We start from the raw sequence: 20,770 nt of genomic DNA, 5'->3' as shown, positions 1-20,770 counted from the left end.
ATTTTAATGCCAGCCATGAGGAAGTCAGAGAGGGGAAGAGATGGAGGAACAGCGCCGGAATCGTCTAAGGTGGAATTGGAGGAGAAAGTCTGTGCGAAGAGATCTGCTTTATCAGTAGAAGAAATAGCTACAGAACCATCAGTGTAGAAAAGAGGAGGGAAGGATGATGAGGTAAAGTTGTTAGAAAGATTTTTGGCAAGGTGCCAGAAGGAGCAGGAAGAATTCGAGTTGGAGAGTTGAGAGCATTTAGTATGGATGAAATTATTTTTAGTAGAGCGAAGGACAGACTTAGCACGATTCTGGGCAGAAACGTACAGATGATGTGATTCAGGGGTGGGTTGGCTCCGGTACCTTTTGTAGGCCCTCTCCTTGTTGCGGACAGCATTAGAACAAGCGTGATTAAACCAAGGCTTTCTTGCGTTAGTCAAAGGATATGAGAAAGGAATGTATGCTTCCATGCCCGAGAGAATAACCTCCGTAATGCGCAAGGCACACTCAGATGGCTCCCGGCCATGGAAGCAATAATCATTCCAGGGAAAATCAAAGAAGTACTGCCTGAGGGCCTCCCAGTCCGCAGCACCAAAATGCCATAGACAACGTTTCCCTGGAGGGTCCACAGGCCGTATCGGAGTGATAGGACAGGTTAAGGTAATAAGGTTGTGATCGGAGGAGCCCAACGGAGAGAAAAGATTAACAGAGCAAGCAGAAGGATTAGTTGTGAGGAAGAGGTCAAGTATGTTGGAGCTCTCTCCAAGGCGATCAGGGATACGGGTAGGGTGCTGCACAAGCTGCTCCAGGTCACTAGACTTTAGAGAGATTGTTTTAGAGTAATAAGAAATTTCCTTTGTAAATTTCTTTTTCTTTGTGGGGAGGTGTTACATAGCCTATGATTTCATCATCCTTTGTATAATTCTAACGTACAATGTGCTGCATGTTTGATCACGATTCGCCTCATGGCTTCCATAGTGACAGAACTTGCGTGTTCTGCCTCACTCCCCGCTTCTCCCTCTTATAGTAGTTTAAGTCATTCTTTCTGTTGTTCAGAGCAGGAGTGTCAACTCTTTGTCCTCTGTGCCTTCATTTGCGCGTCCTTCTTGCAAATTGTATCAAGCTCTGCCGGCCCCCTATATAATGAGCTCAGTCTCTGCATTAACTGCCACTTAGATCTTCTCCTCATTTTGTTCACATCTCTGTCCTCCCCTGTATAGTGTATTTTTGTGAGTGCTCAGGAAGTCTCCAATCATCTAGCTGCTGTATAATTTAAGTATAAGTGTTATTACATTTTTTTTTCTTGTACTGTATAGCATAAGGTGTAAATTCGTAGGCCTGGTGAGGTTTTTGTGATTCATGTAGAGTTTTTTGGTGTCAGCCAATGTTAATAATATTTTGTATCTGTAATAATAAATCTTGAATTAACTGAGCATTATCCGGTTTTCTCATTTTATCAGGGCTGACTTAGATACATTTACTCTTGCTAATTTCGTGTTAATAGAGGCTATTGCAGTTAACCATATATTTAACCTGTTTTTTGCCATTACATTATCCTTATGAGTCCTGAATGTTTAGTTGTTAGTTTGAGCATTAAACTTTAACTTGTAATTTTACCTAACTCTTTTGTTTTGAACCTGGAACTTTACGGGACAGTAGTGATTTTTAGTATTCTCACTTGAAGTGTTCATTATCTCTCTCTGTTCGGTAACAATATATATATATATATATATATATATATATATATATATATATATATATATATATATATATATATATATATATATATATATATATATATATATAAATATATTGTATCTTTACAGGAATGAGTCAGGCTCGTACTGTCCCGTGTATTAAACAATTTTTATCATACATATCCTAGAATTTATGAATAGTTTTGGCTCACACTACTTAATTCGATAGAGCATTCCACTGATCAATTGCATTATTTGGGAAACTGAATTTCCTTACGTCTTTATCACCTCTCTTTTTATGCAGTTTTTTGCAGTGTCCTCTTGCTAATGCTTCCCCAAATGATATATATTCATATATGTCTATTTTCTCTTCCCTAGAGATGCATTTATGTAGCATAATCGTGTTTCCCCTTCACTTCTCCCCTGCAGCATTGGTAGATTCAATCTTTCCAGTCTTTCTCCATAGCTTAAATCCCTTAATCTTGGTACCCATTCTGTGGCTGCCGTTTGTACTTTTTTCAGTCTTATCTATGTGCTTTTCTGAGATGAGGATTCCAGACTACTGATGCATATTCCACGGCTGGTCTGATGAATGATGTTTTCCTCAGCATATCTTCATTTATATATATGAATGCTATCCTCATATTAGCAGGCAATGTATGCATGTTACGTACCTTCTTACTGATGTAACCATCTGGAGATAGTCTGTTAATGATAATTACTCCTAGATCCTTCTCCCTCTCTGATATGTGTAGGGTTGATCTTCCTAACTTATTATCCTAGTCTGGTCTTTTCTTACTTTAGCTAAATTTTATTACATGACACGTATCTACATTAATTCCATTTGCCATTTATTGCTCCATTCATGAAGCTTGTTAAATTCCTCATACAGCTCTTTGCAAGAAACTGTGTAGTAATTTTCCTTTGATTTTTTGCATTATCCGCAAACATATTTAACTTCCAATTCCAGTGTTACTGTCTATGACATTTATATATACAGTACTAAAAACATAACTGGTGCCAGCACCGAGCCCTGTGGCACTCCGCTGGTCACTTCTCTCCATAATGAGTAATTTCCCCTTAATATTGTTCTCATTTCCCTTTTTCTAAGAAAATCCTGCATCCAACAGTAGAGATTGCCTTGGATACCTCTTTGATGGTACAGTTTCCATAAAAGTCTTTGGTGCGGTACTCTGCCAAATCCTTTCTTAAAATCTAAATAGATACTGTCCACCTATCCTTCTCTTTTCTGTAATGTTTCTGTAACTCTATTATAGTAGCTTAACGGATTAGTAACACATGATTTTCCTTCCTAAAACCAAACTGCCTCTCTGTTACCCAAACTTCCCTTACCAGCTTTTCTAGTATCTTACAACACTGGTCAGTGATACTGGTCGGTAGTTGATTAGATCCTGTCTATTCCGTTTCTTAAATAGGGGAACAATGTTTGCTTCCTTCCAGATGTCAGGTACTTTACCTTGACCTAAGGATTCGTTATATATGAAATACAATGGTCTGCATAGCTCTTCTGCACATTCATGTAGCACCCAACCTGAAATTCCGTCAGGACCATTTGCTTTTCCTTTGTCCAATATATGCAACTCTTCCTGTACTTTTTTTGATATTCGTACATCTGGTAATACGTGTGGGATTGCATATTCCACATCATCTCTCTCAAAATTTCTTTCTTTTGTAAAAACTGATTGAAAGTTTTTATTTGGTGCTTCACAAATATCTTTCTCTTGTGTATAGATGATCTCCTCAACCGTAATGGACTGTATTGTATCTTTGACTTTGGTTTTACTTCGGATGTAGCTGTAAAAAAACTTAGGTTGATCACTACTTTTATTTACAATGTCTTCCTCAAACTCTCTCTGAGCCTCCCTCCTTATCTTTGAATAATCATTTTTTGCCTGTTTATAGCTGTTATGTGCCCTCTCACTATTGTGTCTTCTGTATCTATTCCACAGCAAGTCTCATTTTTGTTTTGCTATTTTACACTCTGTATTAAACCATTTCTTAATTTTCATTTCTGTTGCTTTGTGCTGCGGGATGTAATTTTGGACTCCTGTTTCATAAAGATCAAAAAATTTTCTATACATAATATTTAAATCTTGTTCCCTTAATTTCCTTTTCCAATCTATTTCTCAGAAATACTTCTTCAGGTCATGATACTTGCTCTTTTTGTAATTTAGATTCTTTTTGTAACTCTCATTGCTGGTAACGTCATATACAATCCAGAAGGCACAATTTAATACTACATGGTCGCTTTTGCCGAATGGGGGGTGATGTATTATACCGTCAGTTTCATTGTCTTGCCTGGTAGATATTAGATCTAGTACGGATGGATCATCAAGTCCTCTTTTTCTGGTGTTTTCCTTTACATGCTGTGTTAGGAAGAACTGCACAAGATCTAAGAGCTTTTGATCCCATCTGCTTTCATGGCTTTTTACATCTAGAGTATTCCAATTTATATTTGATTTGAAGTCTCCAGTTAATAAAATTCTTTCAGATTTCTCATCCATTCTATGTAATAATGTTCTTAAACTCTGAATTGTACTCTCTGTCAGGTCTTCATACTCGCCTCTTTCCCAGATGTTTGTTTTAAGTGGCATGTATAAATTTGCCACAATTAAGTTCCCTTCATATGTGTTAATTTCCAATGCAATCAGTTCTACTTGTGAGGGTATATCTAGTTTTCTTTTCCTTGAGAGGGTATATCTAGTTTTCTTTTCCTTGACTTGCAGATTTTTCTTTGTTAAGATTATAGTTCCTAAACCCCTCTTAAATTTATGTCTCTTCTCCATATATTGTATTCCTCTAATTTTAGGGTATCATTTGATATCTTTAGTGCAGATAATGTGTGGTTCCTTTTCTTTGATATAGTCTTCTATCTCTAATAATTTAGACACCATTTCATCTGAATTTGAGTACATCAACATAACCATCTTGTTTACATACTTGCCATGACTTGAGTCTAGTACCTTCCTCCTTTCTGTTCCCTGTTGGTTATGTACCACTTTCTTACCTCCAATCCAATTACTTTGTAAAAAAAAAGTACTCATCTCTTCTTCTGATCTTCCCTCGTTCTTTGTTTTTGCCTTTTCTCACTTCCCTTTTAGTATTCCCAATTTCTTTTGAGTTAGGCATCGTTTTATCCATACTATTTTAAATTCCTGTTTTTCCATGAGTTTGTTTGCATTTGTGTGTGTGTGTGTGTGTGAGTGTGTGTGTGTGTGTGTGTGTGTGAGAGAGAGAGAGAGAGAGAGAGAGAGAGAGAGAGAGATACGAGACTATGTGAGAATAATATGGTGTTACGCACACTTTGAATGCCTCAGAACCATTTGCCAAGCTATTTTTTTTTTTTTTTTTGGAAACAGGAAATTTCCCACAATGATAGCGTTCTACTAATGTCAGGTCATAGGCATGGTGGGACCCCCCAGTGCCGCCCCACAAAGAGGGAGTACCTCCAGAGCTCCTGGCCAAAGCCTCTATGCACGGTTATGGTTTTGAACCTAAGAACACAAAATTTTGCATAATGGTAGACACTCATCTCTGCCACGGTGAAGGTAGGGCGCAAACCCAGATCCCCTCCCCATGGGGGGAGGTGTCCCTAGGGGTGACGACGCCATATTTTTAATGTAGGTACACGAAATTTGGCACAGTATAGACCTTCACCCAGATCAGTGTTTGTTGAGGGTGAGAGTCCGGGGTTTGCCCTTCCACCTCTCCTGTAAAGAAATATTGTTTTCCCCATACAGTATTCCAGGGGTAGGTGCGGCTATCAAAGATGTCATTTCTCTTCTTGCAACTTTTCCTGAAAAGGAATGGCTGCTGAATGTTGTTAAACCTTTAGCTTCCAGGGTTCCTGCACGAGGGATTTTGCTGGAAGAGTGCTAGGCGTACCGTCCTCAGCCTGTCAGCTAATAGTCGTGAAGCTCATAGGTCCCTGCCCCTGGGTTCCCATCTTTGTCAAATTTTGAATATGCCCAGTTCCGTCCCAACTGGGGACATCGGGCGCAAAGGGGTTAAGAGCTGAATGCTAGTATGAAAGTAAGCAGGTAAAGGTGACAGCGTTGGAGTACGATAAATTAGTGTGATATCCCATTGGCTGTGCGATGCTTTGTTCATATGGATGGGGTTATTAGTGATTAAAGACTCGAGTGACAGAGACAGGGATAACAGGAAGCAGACTGATAAAGTGTCTTGAAAAAAAAAAATGTAGGAAGTGTAAAATGATGGTTGTTGTGAGAGGTGACATGATGTTCTGGGGAATGGAAGACTCAAATTGGTGAAAGAATTAGTTACGGACAGAGACACGAGTAATTACCCCAGATCTAATGATTACATAGTGGAAAATTGATCTGTCTGAAACATGCACTAGTAGAGCTAGGGTTTCCATTGTATTCCGCCACTTGTAAATTTTCTGCAGACAGAACAGGGAAGATAGTTGTTTCTTTGACTGTACTTGGGTACCAAAGTCTGTGAGTAAAGTGAACAAACTGCACCTACGAGAAATTCATGCCTTGAGCCAAGTACTCTGCTGTGTGGTCTTTTCTGCGGCCGCTTCGATCGGTCCCCTGGACCTCACTGGCATGGAAGGCCTCAGTTGCCACGGCCAGGGTGGGCCGCTGCAGGAACCTGAAAAAATGACTCCAAAGGATTAAGTCTAGCAGGGTAAATCCTCATTACAAGCGATTTTCTTAGAAAATTTTTGCTCTTAACAATTTCCACCAAATGACATATTCAGAATTTTTCATTACTCTAGAAGACTGCATCCAGTTTTGTGCAGACTTTTCAAAATGGAGTAATGTTTTTCAACAGTCTACAGTGCATTCCTGCCTCAGCATTCTCAGACTCTTCCTAATCTTCACACATCCTCCTCGTTACTAGCATCATTAGCTCATCTCAAGCTACACTCTTTAAGGGTCAAACCCCTCAAAGAGAACTGACCCCCATAGGGATTAAAATAACGCCTGGAAAGCCATCCCTTCCAGAGGAACCATTACCCCATCATGGAGGGGTTCGCCCTCTTTAATACACGAACTATGGCAGCACCGCATTTGAAGATTGAAATTTAATATGCTTTTTCCTCCAGGACTGCCACCAACTCTCTAATCCACCTATCCAGTGCAGTGTGTTTCCTACACAGTCGTCTCTCATTAAGGTTCTAACCACAGGAGGAGCCGAAGTCCCTGAGCTTTTCCTATTCTCCTACCCAACCAATGGGATATGGCAATGCCCAGGATACTAAATCCCCTGGTTCCTCCCTCTCTATGGTCAACCACAGGCTCACACCCGATCACTCCCTTAAACTCCACCAGTTGGATGAATAAAACACACACACACTGTTACGGAACAGAGAAAGATAATATACACTTTAAGTGAGAATACTAAAAATCACTACTGTCCCGTAAAGTTCCAGGTTAAAAAAAAAAGAGTTAGGTAAAATTACAAGTTAAAGTTTAATGCTCAAACTAACAACAAAACATTCAGGACTCATAAGGATAATGTAATGGCAAAAACAGGTTGAATATATGGTTAACTGCAATAGCCTCTATTAACACAAAATTAGCATGAGTAAATTTATCTAAGTCAGCTCTGATAAAATGAGATACCAGATAATACTCAGTGAATGCAAGATAAATTATTACAGATACAAAATAATATTAAAACTGATGGACATAAAGATCCCCACATGAATTACAAAAACTTCACTAGGCTTACAAATTAAACTTATGCTATACAGTACAAGAAAAAATACAACAGTTATACTCAAATTACACACAGCTGCTAGATGTTTGGAGATTTCTTGAGCACTCACAATAATAATAACTATACAGGGGAGGACAGAGATGTGAACAAAATGAGGAGCAGATCTAAGTGGCAATGATGCAGAGACTGAGCTCATTATATAGGGGCCGGCAGAGCTTGATACAACTTGTAAGAAGGACGCGCAAATGAAGCCATGGGGACAAAGAGATGAAAATCCCGCACTGACAACAGAAATGACGACTTACTCTACTATAACGGTAGAAGGGGGGAACTGAGGCAGAACACGCTCGTGATCAAACATGCAGCATACTGTGCGTTAAAATTACACAAAGGATGATGAAATCATAGGCTATGTAACAACACACACACACACACACACACACACACACACACACACACACACACACACACACACACAGATCCTACGGGTGAAGTAGTTACATCTATAACAGCCATAATGTTGAATCACCTGGTAACTGGTGCTAGTGAGGGGTGTCTTCACCTGGTGGTTCTGATATAACTGGGTGTTGCAGCTGTTTGGTTACATAAACGTCCCTCACTCACTTCCCTGTGTCCGGAAAGAAAGATGATGTCCTGCAGGATGGGGGCAACTTCAGTCTGCAGTCCACTGGGTTCGTAATTTGGATGAAGCCTGGGTTACATATACTATACAACAACAACAACAACAACAACAACAACAACTACTACTACTACTACTACTACTACTACTACTACTACTTCTACTACTACTACTACTACTACTACTACTACTACTACTACTACTACTTCTACTACTACTACTACTACTACTACTACTACTGCCACTACTACTAATAATAATAATAATACTCCTACCTTGTATACTTATCAGGGAAAATCGGCAGGAGTGTAGTAAACACGAGGGATCTTCCAGGCGTCCATGTTGCCAGAAGAAGGGGCTTTTGCTGAGGCGAAGTGTATGGCAGGTAGATGAAGATCCTGCAGCTGTTTTTAATGTAGTTTTAATAACACTGCGAAAAATTTTTCTTTTAATTAACTGTTTGAAATATTGTCTTTATTAATTTATTTATTTATTTATCTATTGCCAAACGCCTTAATCTCATAAGGTGTGGCCACAAGTAAATCTCATCCACTTCGCCCTGTCCTCAGCTATTTGTCTGCCCTCCCTTCAACTCACATACGTCTCTTTCATATATCTCTACATTCCATTCTTCACTTTAACACTGGTCTCCTCCTCTTCTTCCTCCTCTTCCACTCTCTGTCTATACTCTCTTCCAGTAGGAGTCTCATTCTCCATTTTTTCCACATGGCCAAACCATCTCATATTATTCTCTTAACACTTTCAGTCACATCCATATCAACACCGCACCACTCTTTAACTTCTTCATTTGCCTGTCTGTCTCTCCATGATACTCCATACTTACCTCTCAGGACCATATTTCCACCGCTGTCACTCTTCACTCATATCCTGTTTTGAACTACCTTAAATTTCGTCAGTGCAGTATTATGTTTTAAGAATAATGATATACAGTATACTTCATTAATTACATGTTAGAAATGTTGTTTTTATTTAGCTGTCATAAATTTTGTCAATACAGTAGTTATATTCAAATAATACTGATAAATATTTACCTTAGCGTGTAGAAATTAGCCTTTCGTCGCCATATAATTCGTCAACGCTCTAGTTATGTTTTGATAATACTGAGAAATATTCCCTTTAATTAACTGTTAAATATGTTGCTGTATATTTCGCCACTGAGGCAGTAAAACGTATTCTTTAATCCTTTCAGTTTGGTGGAGTATCTTCTGTTATATTCCTGCTAACATTAGATGATTTTATTAACCTCAAACGGGACTTTTTTGCACTGAAAGGATTAACTAAGGCTATCTCTAACCCCTCTAGTTGAAATTTTTTCTTAAAGTTAGAATAAAATTGTTTGGAGGAAGAAAAAACAAAATAAGCACAAGAAGGAGCACACACAGAGTGCATCACCCGCATCCACCAATTGACTTAAGAGCCAAACATCTAACCTTGTCTCATGACTTTCACCTTCGGACCAATTACTTTCAAAATCGAAGTAGTTCATTCTTGCTTCTCTCTTAACCCTGCGTTAGTCACCAGGGGTGTCTGTGCATCCCCCCTAAATTTAAAGGTTATAGTTCAGAATGGGTAGCTTGACCATTCCTGTCCTTTCTTGTACTTTCCTGAGTTGGTGAGGGGAGAGAGCACCAAAAGCCGTGCATACCTGACCCTGCTCTTGTGAGAAGCAGACGTGCTTTGGTCCTCTTGGGGTGTGCTGTAATGGTGAGGATGTTTGGGAAAAACACATTTCTCTTTCATGGTTTTCTCAAATTACTTTACATAAAATTTTCTTGTCATTCCATTGTTACTGGAACAGTCTGCGATAATTTTCATGTGCCATAGATATTTTAATATTATGTTGGTGCGCTTTAGCAAGAATAAACAACATATTGTTATAGTGAGAGAAATATTTTTGTCACAACATTGATATATCTCTTTAATTGAAGTGAAAAGAAGGTTTTGTATCTTGTTTTTGTCGCTTGTTTATAATGATGCCTATTAAAAAATCTTATCACCCATAATCCATTTATCTGGTAGATGAGTATTAGAATCTAGATTTTATTTTTTCAGTTCATAATAAAAAAAAAAAACAATTATCAGCTATAATTACAGTCTGTTTATTAGTGAGTTGAGGAATATGCTGAAAGAGCTATATGAACATATTTTGAAAAATAGTAAAAATACATGCATATTTCCTACTGGGATGTCCAAACACCCCAGTGTATGATCGGTGTGAAAGCACCCCAGGCGGCAAAGACAAAGTTAACCTGTCCAATATCCTTGATACATACTGAATAAAAAAGAGAATAAATGATACTGGCTTATGGCCTAGGCCTTTAGCCTCTTGTTCTCCACATGCAATATCGTCATTATCAGGCTGCCCCTTAAACATCCCACCAAGTTTGATCCAAATCATATATCTGTGGCATAGAACCTTTGACCTTGCCCTGTTACCTATAATTTTTAAAGCCATTTATGACGCCATTATACTCGCCACCAGACAACTTGTACGCTACACCCCCTCCCCTCCCCCGTGCACGCTCCTCTAGGAATGGGTGAGGAGGGGTGGTGCTACGACTTCAAGAAGGGGCGGGGCTTAAGTGACAGGTTGCCTGACAGTAGGTATAGTCAAAGCTGATAATTGTAAAACCAAGAGGTGGTCATACCTATAATACTTTGAAGAGTCATTAATGGTCATGATTATGGCATTCATTGATGAAAATGTCTTGTGCATGATTCGATGACGAGTAACAGGGATACGGGTGACAGCGATGAGTCTTGTTGACCACACCAGGAGGCGGCCCTTGAGGGACCACTCGGCAAAGGCGGTGAGGAAGGCTGGGTCATCACTCACGACCACCACCATCTCAGACCACGACACCTGCCGCAGCTGGTGGATTGATTGACCGATATCATTAAAAAGAACATGGCGGCTTAACTAGAGAGTCCGTTGTCACCAAACAAGACTAGTAAAGGCAAAACATGGATAAAATATGTTCAGATCTATACATTTATATGTAACGATATAATAAATTAAACAAGTACAGATAGTCATCTAACATTAATATCCATATAAAAATATCAAGGACACACTATAAAAAGTATGCAGACAGCAGCAACAGATAAAACTTCACATAAAAATCAAAGCATCCTCAACAAAGGAGAAGGTAGCTCCTCTCATCATACACGCGTCCTTTTCGGGCGCTGAGAAAGGAGTATTATGATGAAAGTACTTTAAGAAATCAGTACAATTGCCTACACTTATAATTTCTACAGGGGCTGGTGTGTTGTGGGTTGTATGTGGCACCAATGTACTTGTTTACATGTCATGTGTCCTGGTGTGTTGAGGGTCGCATGTGGCACCAGTGTATTTGTTTATGTGGCATGTCTCCTGGTGTCTTAAGGGTAGTACGTGGCACCAATATATTTGTTTAGGTGTCATTTCTCCTTGTGTGTTGTAGGTCGTATGTGGCATCAGTGTATTTGTTTGCATGTCATGTCAATTGGTGTGTTGGGGGTCGTACGTGGCACCGGTGTATTTTTGTACTGGTGCGCTGGGGGTCTTGTGTGGCAGCTGCTTATTGTTTACATCTCGAATCTACTGTGGTATGATCACAATGTGGTATATTCCAATACAATAGACTTGACACAATTAGTACTCTGTATAGTGTCACCAAAGATCTCCAAAGCATAACACCCTGTACGGTACTATTTATACACATCCATGAGCAAAAGTTTACAATTATCTACCAGCATTTTATCCTGCCTCCCATATTTCTTACTCCTCCCACATTGTTAAAAATCATCCTCAATTCTCCCTTCATGTTGAAAAGCATTTCACTCCTCCCTTAATGTACACAAATCATCTTCATTCCTCCCTTTGTATTAAAAATCATCCTCATTCCTCCCTTAACGTTATAAACCATCCTCATTCCCTTAACGTTCAACAGCATCCTTCCCTCTCACGCCCTTTCGTTGTGTGTTTCATATTTCAGTCACAAATAACCATTTCATATTACACTTTCTATCACTGCAGTCGTCAGGGAAGTGTCGCTGAACCTATGCCCACAGGTGATCAGTTTGCCAGTATTATAATATTTATTAAATCGAACTGAATAATACTCGAACGCGAGGATCACAGCACCGAACTGTATAATAATAAACTGTTTAAATTATTAGTTCGTACAGTATATCTTGCTGCATATTTGCTTATTAACTTTTACCAGTGACTCATTTGTAGATGTACTGTGTATTATAAAGGTGAGTTGTGCTAATGTGGATGCGATGGAAAACATGAAGAGAAATACTCATAATTTGGTTATGTGGAGAGGATGGAGAGCATTTTGTAACAGGCAGGGCAAAGCAGGCGATGGGTCATGCCTATCTGGGCCTTACCTGTGCGTGCCCCTGAAGAGAGAAACTTACCTGGCGAGCTTGGGAGACGAGCCGAGAGAGTTGTGCCTGTGTAGTGTTAGCGTCCTGGCCATTTGACACCTCAAACGCAGTTACCCCTATGTGAGGACGACGGCCCAGAAATGCCTGCAACGAGAAAATAGTATCCTTCAACTTTTTCAGTCCAGCGGCGTGTTTATAATCTTATTCGTGTCGCTTCTACGGAGTTTTACTCGAAATAGAGAAGCCATCTTTAAGACTCGTTTTACTGGACGGGTTTATCTCTAACCCCGCCACTTCAAAAAGCGTCTCGTAAGTTGACTGAAATCGTCTTAAGTTGCCGATAATAAAGAAGAGAGAGAGAGAGAGAGAGAGAGAGAGAGAGAGAGAGAGAGAGAGACCTGATAGATGTCAGCAATATGACATCCCAGCATCTGATATATTTATGTATTATTATTTATTTATCTTTTGCGCACAAACTTACGTAGTGCGAGTGGATCTAAATGTTGTTAATCATGCCGCCGTGGTCCCAGGCTCATCTCAACGTGACCTAGTGGACTGCCGGCTGACAATGGCATTTTCCTGCCGTCCGCCATCTCAGATTCCAAGGATAGATAGATAGATTGATAGACAGATATCCAAGAAGTACCATTAATATTTTTACTACTAATAATCACCAAATGCCAAAGTGGTAGTAAAAACAGTGGGCACTTTTCATTTGTTCTTACATATTCGCATTTTGTCCAGGTTTTCTAGATACACTGAGATTCTCCAGTAACACAGATTCCACATGAACTTCTCTCACTACAAACCAGAAGCCTTCCACAAGTACGTCCAATGTGAAGCTGTGGATGAAGTGAGCTACATCTCTTTAGACAATAAATTAATGTTCTATTTTGGTCATATGGATTATACCTTTTTTTTTTTTTAATCTTAACTTGGCTTATATTTTCGTTCTCTTACATCTTGTTTCACGCAGAACAGTGAAGGACGAAGACAATACTACGTTTCTACATCCCTTCCATAGCATTTCTTTTTCATTAGCATCGTATTTTATTGTTAATTTATCGTTATAGCTGAGCACATGAGATGGAGAAAAGGCAATTTTAGGCCAGGTTAGTGTAAAAGCAGTATAGCTGTCCGCCAGGAGCCACAAAATACGACTTAAACGAATAAAATAGAGACGCTTATGTGAGTGGATTACTACGATATACTAAAATATTATAACCTAGGACTCACATTAAGAAAAGAGATGGTAGTGTTGGTACCATCAACGATAAACATAAGTGAGCTGCGCGCGTCACTTAGTGTTGTCAGAACAGACTCCAGGGCGATGATGTTCAGGGTGTTGTCCACTGTCAATCCTGAAATGACACAAAGAAGTATTAGAGATGATGATGTAAAGATATCATATTTTTCTAAGGTCAGCTCAGATGATGCCTTCCCACATTATTGTTCACTGGGAATCCTCAAATGACGCAGTTATGAGAAATAAATAAGAAATGAAATCAAACTACAGGAAAAAGTATGACTGATTCATGTGATGCTTTCCCAAACTTTCATGTCGTACTAACCTATTTGCTGGTCGTAGTCTGATTTATTTGTTTTTCACTTATTATGCATTTTTATGGTTTGTATTTTGTACTGCTCTAAGGCCATTTGTAGCAAATAACTTAGCTGGTATTTCTTCAAGTGTAGGTGAATTTCCCATCCACACCATCCCCTCCCTCATAATCACTGTTTGTGACACGCAGTGAATATGTGGGCAGTGTTGTGTGTCATAAGTGTCATGGTGATATCTGATACCCTCAATAAGAAAGAAGAAAGCTCTAAGAAGAAGTGCGTTGTAAGTACTGTATGTGTGACTCTCAGCTTTTAGGCTAATTCAGTAATGTACTTGTGGCTAGCTGTCTGCCTTAGTGTAAAGTATTTGCATGGCTGGTTATCGAAACTGTAGTAACCTTCATCCACTTTTAATGGTGCTGCAGAGCGACGCCTTCAAGTGGTGGCACGGATATGACCGGGTGGCTCCGCTGCCTGATCATACAAACGTCCCTCAGTTCCCTCCCTCTCCCCCAAAAGGAGGACGGTGGACTGCAGGAGAAGGGTGATTTCAGCCTTCAGTCCACTGGGTTCACATCCAGTTGATCCTGGTGCTGCAGCTACTACTACTACTACTACTTTTTTTTTTTTTTTTTTTTTTTTTTTATGTGTCCGACTCTGGGCATAGGCTTCACAGCCTGCTATCAAGGCCCAGCAGTCCTCCCACATACCATACACCTCCACATGTCACCACTTCGGCGCCAACACCCACCGTCCACACTGAACACATGCTAGGGCTGTCTCATACAGGACTGGTGTATCGGTATTAGCGGGGGTAATTTTTACGACATGTCGGCGGGTCCCCTGGTAGATCAGTAAAGCCCGATTTAATGAAATTCAAATCCCCAAACCGTTCCCTGCCCCAGCTGGGATTCGAACCTGGGTCCGCAAGGACTGCAGGCCACCTCTCTACCGACTGAGCCACCGCCTCTACTACTACTACTACTACTACTACTACTACTGCTATTACTACTACTACTACTACTACTACTACTACTACTATTACTACTACTACTGCTACTACTACTTCTACTACTGCTACTACTACTACTACTGCTACTACTACTACTACTACTACTACTACTACTACTACTACTGCTACTACCTCCATCCATTGGTGAATTATATTGTGAAGATCAAAACCAACCTTGTTAATACAGTTTTCCATTTGGAGTTGTAATGTGAAGGTTAACACTAACCCTCATATTACAATCCGTTGGCCCCAAGCACGCCAACGGCTGTGGTTACCAACCATCTACTATTACTATTATTATTTTATTTTTTATTTATTGATATTACAGTGTAAATAAAGACATTAAACTATTGGAGTCGCTGGTCTATGCGACTCTCGACCACTGTAGCTTCGTAATCCATACCCGCCAGAGAGACAGGCCTGAGGGCTGATGATCTTGTGCCCCTGAGACATAGCAGAGCAGACCTTACGAGGGAGAATGACGGTCGACATCTCATCCAGGCCATAACAGAACTCTGCGGTTGACGTTTCTTCTCAGAAAGAACCTCTGCCTGTCTCGAATAGAATCTCACTGCCTCTGGACCCATCCCACCTGATGTCGTGAACACAAGGGGAGTGAATCGACCGTGGTCCACATGTTGGATCCTTTCTTGATCATTTCTAATTTTTTCTTGCTCATTCCTCTTGTGTGCAGCTTCGAGAGACAGTTCACGAAGACATGCTGCCATGGGATCGAATATCCTGATGTCGAAGAACGCCCTCTGCCCACGTGTCCAGAAACCTCGAGCACTGACATCCACTCTTGCATCATTTGATGTGTTTGCTGTTCTGTGGATGAAGTGCTCGCCGTCCAGTGGTAGCAGAGTTGGCTCAATCGTGACATCATGGCATGTTTCCTGCAGCATTTTGGCAGTGAGGTCGCGTTCTTCATCGTGTCGGATGCAAACAAAGCCTCCCTTCTTGCATATCATTGCATGGTTTGCATCAAAGGCAGTGCCACAAGCACAGTGTTGAGGTAGGTTCTCTATTGGCCACCCATATCTCAAGGCTATGGCATCAATAAATTCTTGTTTGTTGATGTGGAAGCCTTTTGCCTTGAGAGGCAGGGTTGTGAGCCAGTTTGATGCCCCAACCTCCTGTGCAATTTCAACTCTTCTGCACTGGTCTGGTGTTAGATGTTCGATTATGTGCTGCAGCTGGTCTTTTTGTCTTGCTTCACGCTCCTTGCTTATCTCTGTCTTTATGTCTTTCTGCCTTTGGTGGTCGATTTCACTCGTCTCAACCTGGGCACAGATCTTCTGTGACAAGGATTCGGTGAGCCTGAGTGAATTTCTGTGTTCATAGCTTGCCACGGCTACTGGATTTATAATGCCAAGGCCTCTCATCCTGGGTGGTAGTGCTAGAAGGTCCCTTTCTTCTGGTGTGGGGATGTGGCCATTGGTTAGAGATGGGAGGAATGAATCCTTGATTGCATCCTCCAGTGGTTGTAGCAGCAACTCAATGTCTGGTATGGTCCTCATCACGAAGGTCCACTTGTGCTTTACACCATAGGTAAATGCACTGTATGCTGCATGGGGTTCTGTTTTTACGTGGCTAGATAGTGTATGAATTTCTTCTACCCATGTCTTTACCTTGTCACTCACATATTGGTCTTTGAATTCCTTAGTTCCAATCACAGCCCCTAGATGCCTCTGACCTTCCTTGGTCACTATCATGTTTGTGCCTCTAAATGCTTCTTGTGCATCTTGATAGTAAGCTGGTTTCACCATCAAGATGGACTTACTTGCATTAGGGTAGTAACCTATTTCAGGGCCATGAGACGTTACAAGGTCCCACCATTTCCTCACATCCTCCACCTTGCCAGCACCCGTGAGATCATCGGCATAGGCTACCTGTTTTACATTGTTGACCTCGTATTTGATCTGTTGTTGCAGCACTGTCATCGCCAAGGCGTACAGTCGCCAAACTTTCCACCTGGGCCACCTAGCCGCGGGAGGTGGGTAACGGGTGCTGGCAACAGTGTAGCTGTTTGTTCGTGTGTACGTACATGCTGGACGGAAGTTCGAATCATCAACTCTCTTCGTCAGTAGTGAACCTCAGTCAGAGTCAAAGTTCATCCCATAGATGGCTGGGTACGGAGTTGGGTGGGGAGAAAAATGTCTCAGGAGTAAGGCGGCTCTCCCATCGGCTCAGCCAGTTGCATGAAACTGGTCGCACGGAAAATTGTGTCACAGGTCGCGCTGACCAAGGCCAAATAAATTTGACTATATTACTTTAATAATAAGGTAATATATATAATATTATCATATGAACATATACTGTTATATGTAATACAATAATATATATTATACTATGCTTATTTGGCCTTGGTCTGTGCAACCTGTGGCACGCAACAATTCCATGTGACCGGTTTCCTGCAACTGGTCGAGCCGGTGGGAGAGCTGCTTAAGGGGGGGAGCTTGGCATTGTGAAGGGTAGGGCAGGAGCCAGCCGGGGGGGGGGGGGTGTTACGTTATTCAAATCCGCTAGTGATAATAATTGCCGAACGATTTTTTGAGATCCATTAGCATTCTACTAAATATTTGCATTCTTAACAACACTAAACATTTTCTTTTCTATGTTTTTACATTTTTACCGTAACATGTTAATGCTCTATATACTGGAATCGCTTCAAGCCTCTCTCTCTCACTCTCTCCTTATATCAGTAATTCCATTTCATAGGGTTATCACTTGATACCAGTATCAGTATGGGTTGAAGAGCAATGCATTTATCTAACATCTATGTCCAGTTGCAAGTTAGATTACCTGCCATATTCACATCATGAATGACACTGACCATTAAGCATTAGGATGATGTTTAGACACTGTTAACGGTTGCATATTTCCTCGTTGGTAGTACTTCAGGTAGATGTTTTTATGTGTTCTGTGGTGCACCACGAAGAGGTAGGAGGTTAAAATAGTCACCTCAACAGGCAAAGAGTTTATGCATACTGTTGTCGAATGTGGCTATTATATCAGCTATGATAATGACTTACCGTATCATGATTATTTCGTATGACTACGGTTATAACAGCACACCTTTATAGTCCATTCATCTAACGAATGACTGAATTACTCAAGGAAAAATGATTGTGAGCGGTGCCGCTTATGTGTGAGGTCACACATTTACAGGCTCATCGATTATTCACCGAACAACATTATCTCACATTATAGCAAGATGAAGACACCACCTCTCCATCACAGTATGCAAAATCTTCCAGTCATTTTAAGCACAATTTCTATTGATTCATGAATTGCTGGGACATTATTATCACCGTTACCTGTGATATTATTTATGTGATCGGAAAATGCAACATAACTAACATGACATTATCATTACAGGCTGGAACACTGATTTTCTTTTTATTTTTTTAATCCCACGAACCTAGGCGCTTTAGCGCCCGTCACTGAGGCCCGGGGTGCTAGAATATGTGATGTTGGTTGCTGACTGGCTGCTACTAAGACCTAGGTCATAAGATAAGGGCTTGGTGTTTAATAGGAGAAACCCATCTCTCATAACCACGTCACACGGATCGGCTGGCGGAAGCGTTAACTTCCACGTCACCCACAGTACTGTTTCGCATATTTAATATATATCAACTCTTATAACAATTGCCGTGTTTGCATTGCAATCACAGTGATCCACGTAATGATTAAGTAATGAGATGCCTAGGTTTTCTATTGTTAACGATAGGACTCATGACTAGCTGACTCAGGCAGTATTCTGCCCCAGCGAACGAGTTTCAACCTCCGACGTCTACAGTTCCTATCTCTCCTACTTAGTTTAAATTAATATCCGCCCAATGAGTAATCCTGTAACGATTAATGACCTAACTTATCTAATCATGTCTTGGATCAAGAATGGTATTTCAATAGCTTTAATCGAGACCGGCCCAGGACTGGCGAAATGAACGAACAGCCACCGGTATCTATTTTTCCACCGTAAGGGCCGGTCACACCACGGTTCTTCCCCCCAATATTCAGTAGACAATTTTTAGCTACGGGGTCATTATGTAATAATGAAAAAGAATACGTTTATAAATATGTAATATATGTGAAGATGCGGTCTTTTATATTATTTTACTTATTTTCAATACTCACATTATCCAATACTTTCAAGAAGTTCCTTTGAAATTCTATCGGCTAAAAATTGTCGACTGAAGATTGGGATGAACTCTGACTGAGGTTCACTACGGAAGACGAGAGTTGATGATCCGAACTTTCGTCGAGCATGTACACACGAACAAACATACACTGTTGCCAGCACCCGTTACCCACCTCTCGCGGCTGGGTGGCCCAGGTGGAAAGTTTGGCGACTGTACATAGCCATGGAAACGAGGTCCCCCTGGGTAGTTCCTTCTGTGGACTGGATTACACCGACATCGTGAGCAGCTGTCTTACCCACAATGTAGAGGTCTGCTGGTTCTTTGTAGGTGTTTTCCACATATTGGGCAAATGTTGGCCATTTAACCTTGATATTGTGCAGCATAGCCTCCCGGTTGATGGAATTAAATGCATTTGAGGCATCAACTAATAATACTGCCTGACAGTCCTCTTCCCCAAATATTTTCCTCATGGAGTGAACTGCTGCCTCATCTCCTGCCTGGTGGCCTGCACACACCTGGAGGTTGCCAACTGCCTGCTTCACATCATCTTTCACCACCTCCATGATGCATTTTCCTATAATCCGTCTTAAGACTTCACCCACCCCTATGGGCCTGCATCCAGGATTCTTATCAAGGGGGATTAGTCTGCAAGCCGTCAGTGCTTCGATGTTACTGCACTGACTTGAAGCCAGCTTCCTAGCCAGTGAGGCAATGGTGTTACATAGGTCTGTTGCTGCCTCCCCAAACTTGATGTTACTGAGGATTACTCGCCAAGATTTTGCATCCAGGCCTGATGGTCCTGCCCCTCCCTGTGTGTGCATTGCCTTCCGCCACACCATATCTCCAGTTATCCTGTCATATATGATGGCATTGGGAGGAGTGTAGTTGCCGTCAAGCTTTGACTGGGCACTTGCTTGTCGTGCAGTCGGGTGTTTTTCTTTTAGTTGTTGCATTATTTCATCTGTCAGGTCAAGTACTCCGTTTGGTGATTCAGCTGACAGGGATCTTGTTGCCATCGAGACCTTCCCCTGTCTCATCTTGCTGCCAAAAATCCTTGCAACATCGTTGGTGTTCTGATTTCTTCTGCCTCGGTTGTTTATTCTCATCTGCAAGGCCCTTGCTTCCTCAAGTAGGTTGTCGATTTCACCTCTTTTCCATGTGTCAACCCGCCTTTGGATGGCCTTAATATTTTCTGCAATGCTAGCTCTTGGGCGGGTCTTGTTGAGGAAGAGATGTGGTATTAGTACAAGGACCTTAAGAGAGAATGAGGCAATGGGTGTGTTGTTGTTGTAGTTGGCTATTAGGCGAGTGATTTCCTTGATCATGTCAGTTGTAGCATTGCATTTGGGAGGTTCAAAAAGGTTACTTGAGGACCATCCAACTATTTCATTATATGTGGTGTTCACCCAGGTTACTGCTACTACTACTACTACTATTGCACTACTACTACTACTACTACTACTGCTACTACTACTACTACTACTGCTATTACTACTGCTACTACTACTACTGCTACTACTACTACTACTGCTACTACTACTACTACTACTACTACTATTACTACTACTATTACTCGACTACTACTACTGTTACTACCACTACTATTACTACTAGT

At 40.9% G+C, this 20,770-nt stretch overlaps 1 protein-coding gene across 1 annotated transcript in view; it reads right to left on the bottom strand.

Annotated features, from left to right (window-relative positions):
* The window catches only part of LOC145397033 (uncharacterized), a 306,677-nt gene that overhangs the window by 102,590 nt on the left and 183,317 nt on the right, over nucleotides 1-20,770 (bottom strand). Inside the window, exons 3-6 of the mRNA XM_080270250.1 lie at nucleotides 13,675-13,799; nucleotides 12,469-12,582; nucleotides 10,710-10,933; nucleotides 6,198-6,326 (exon numbers count right to left, since the gene is read on the bottom strand). Of these exons, the coding sequence (XP_080126376.1) occupies nucleotides 6,198-6,326; nucleotides 10,710-10,933; nucleotides 12,469-12,582; nucleotides 13,675-13,799 (592 nt within the window). The remainder of the gene's footprint in view (nucleotides 1-6,197; nucleotides 6,327-10,709; nucleotides 10,934-12,468; nucleotides 12,583-13,674; nucleotides 13,800-20,770) is intronic.

The sequence above is a fragment of the Coenobita brevimanus genome, chromosome 40 (assembly GCF_032717465.1).
Source record: "Coenobita brevimanus isolate Jiangsu-jjx chromosome 40, ASM3271746v2, whole genome shotgun sequence".
Lineage (NCBI taxonomy): Eukaryota > Metazoa > Arthropoda > Malacostraca > Decapoda > Coenobitidae > Coenobita > Coenobita brevimanus.
Note: the sequence above shows the minus strand (reverse complement) of the source record. Positions and strands in the feature narration are given on the sequence as shown.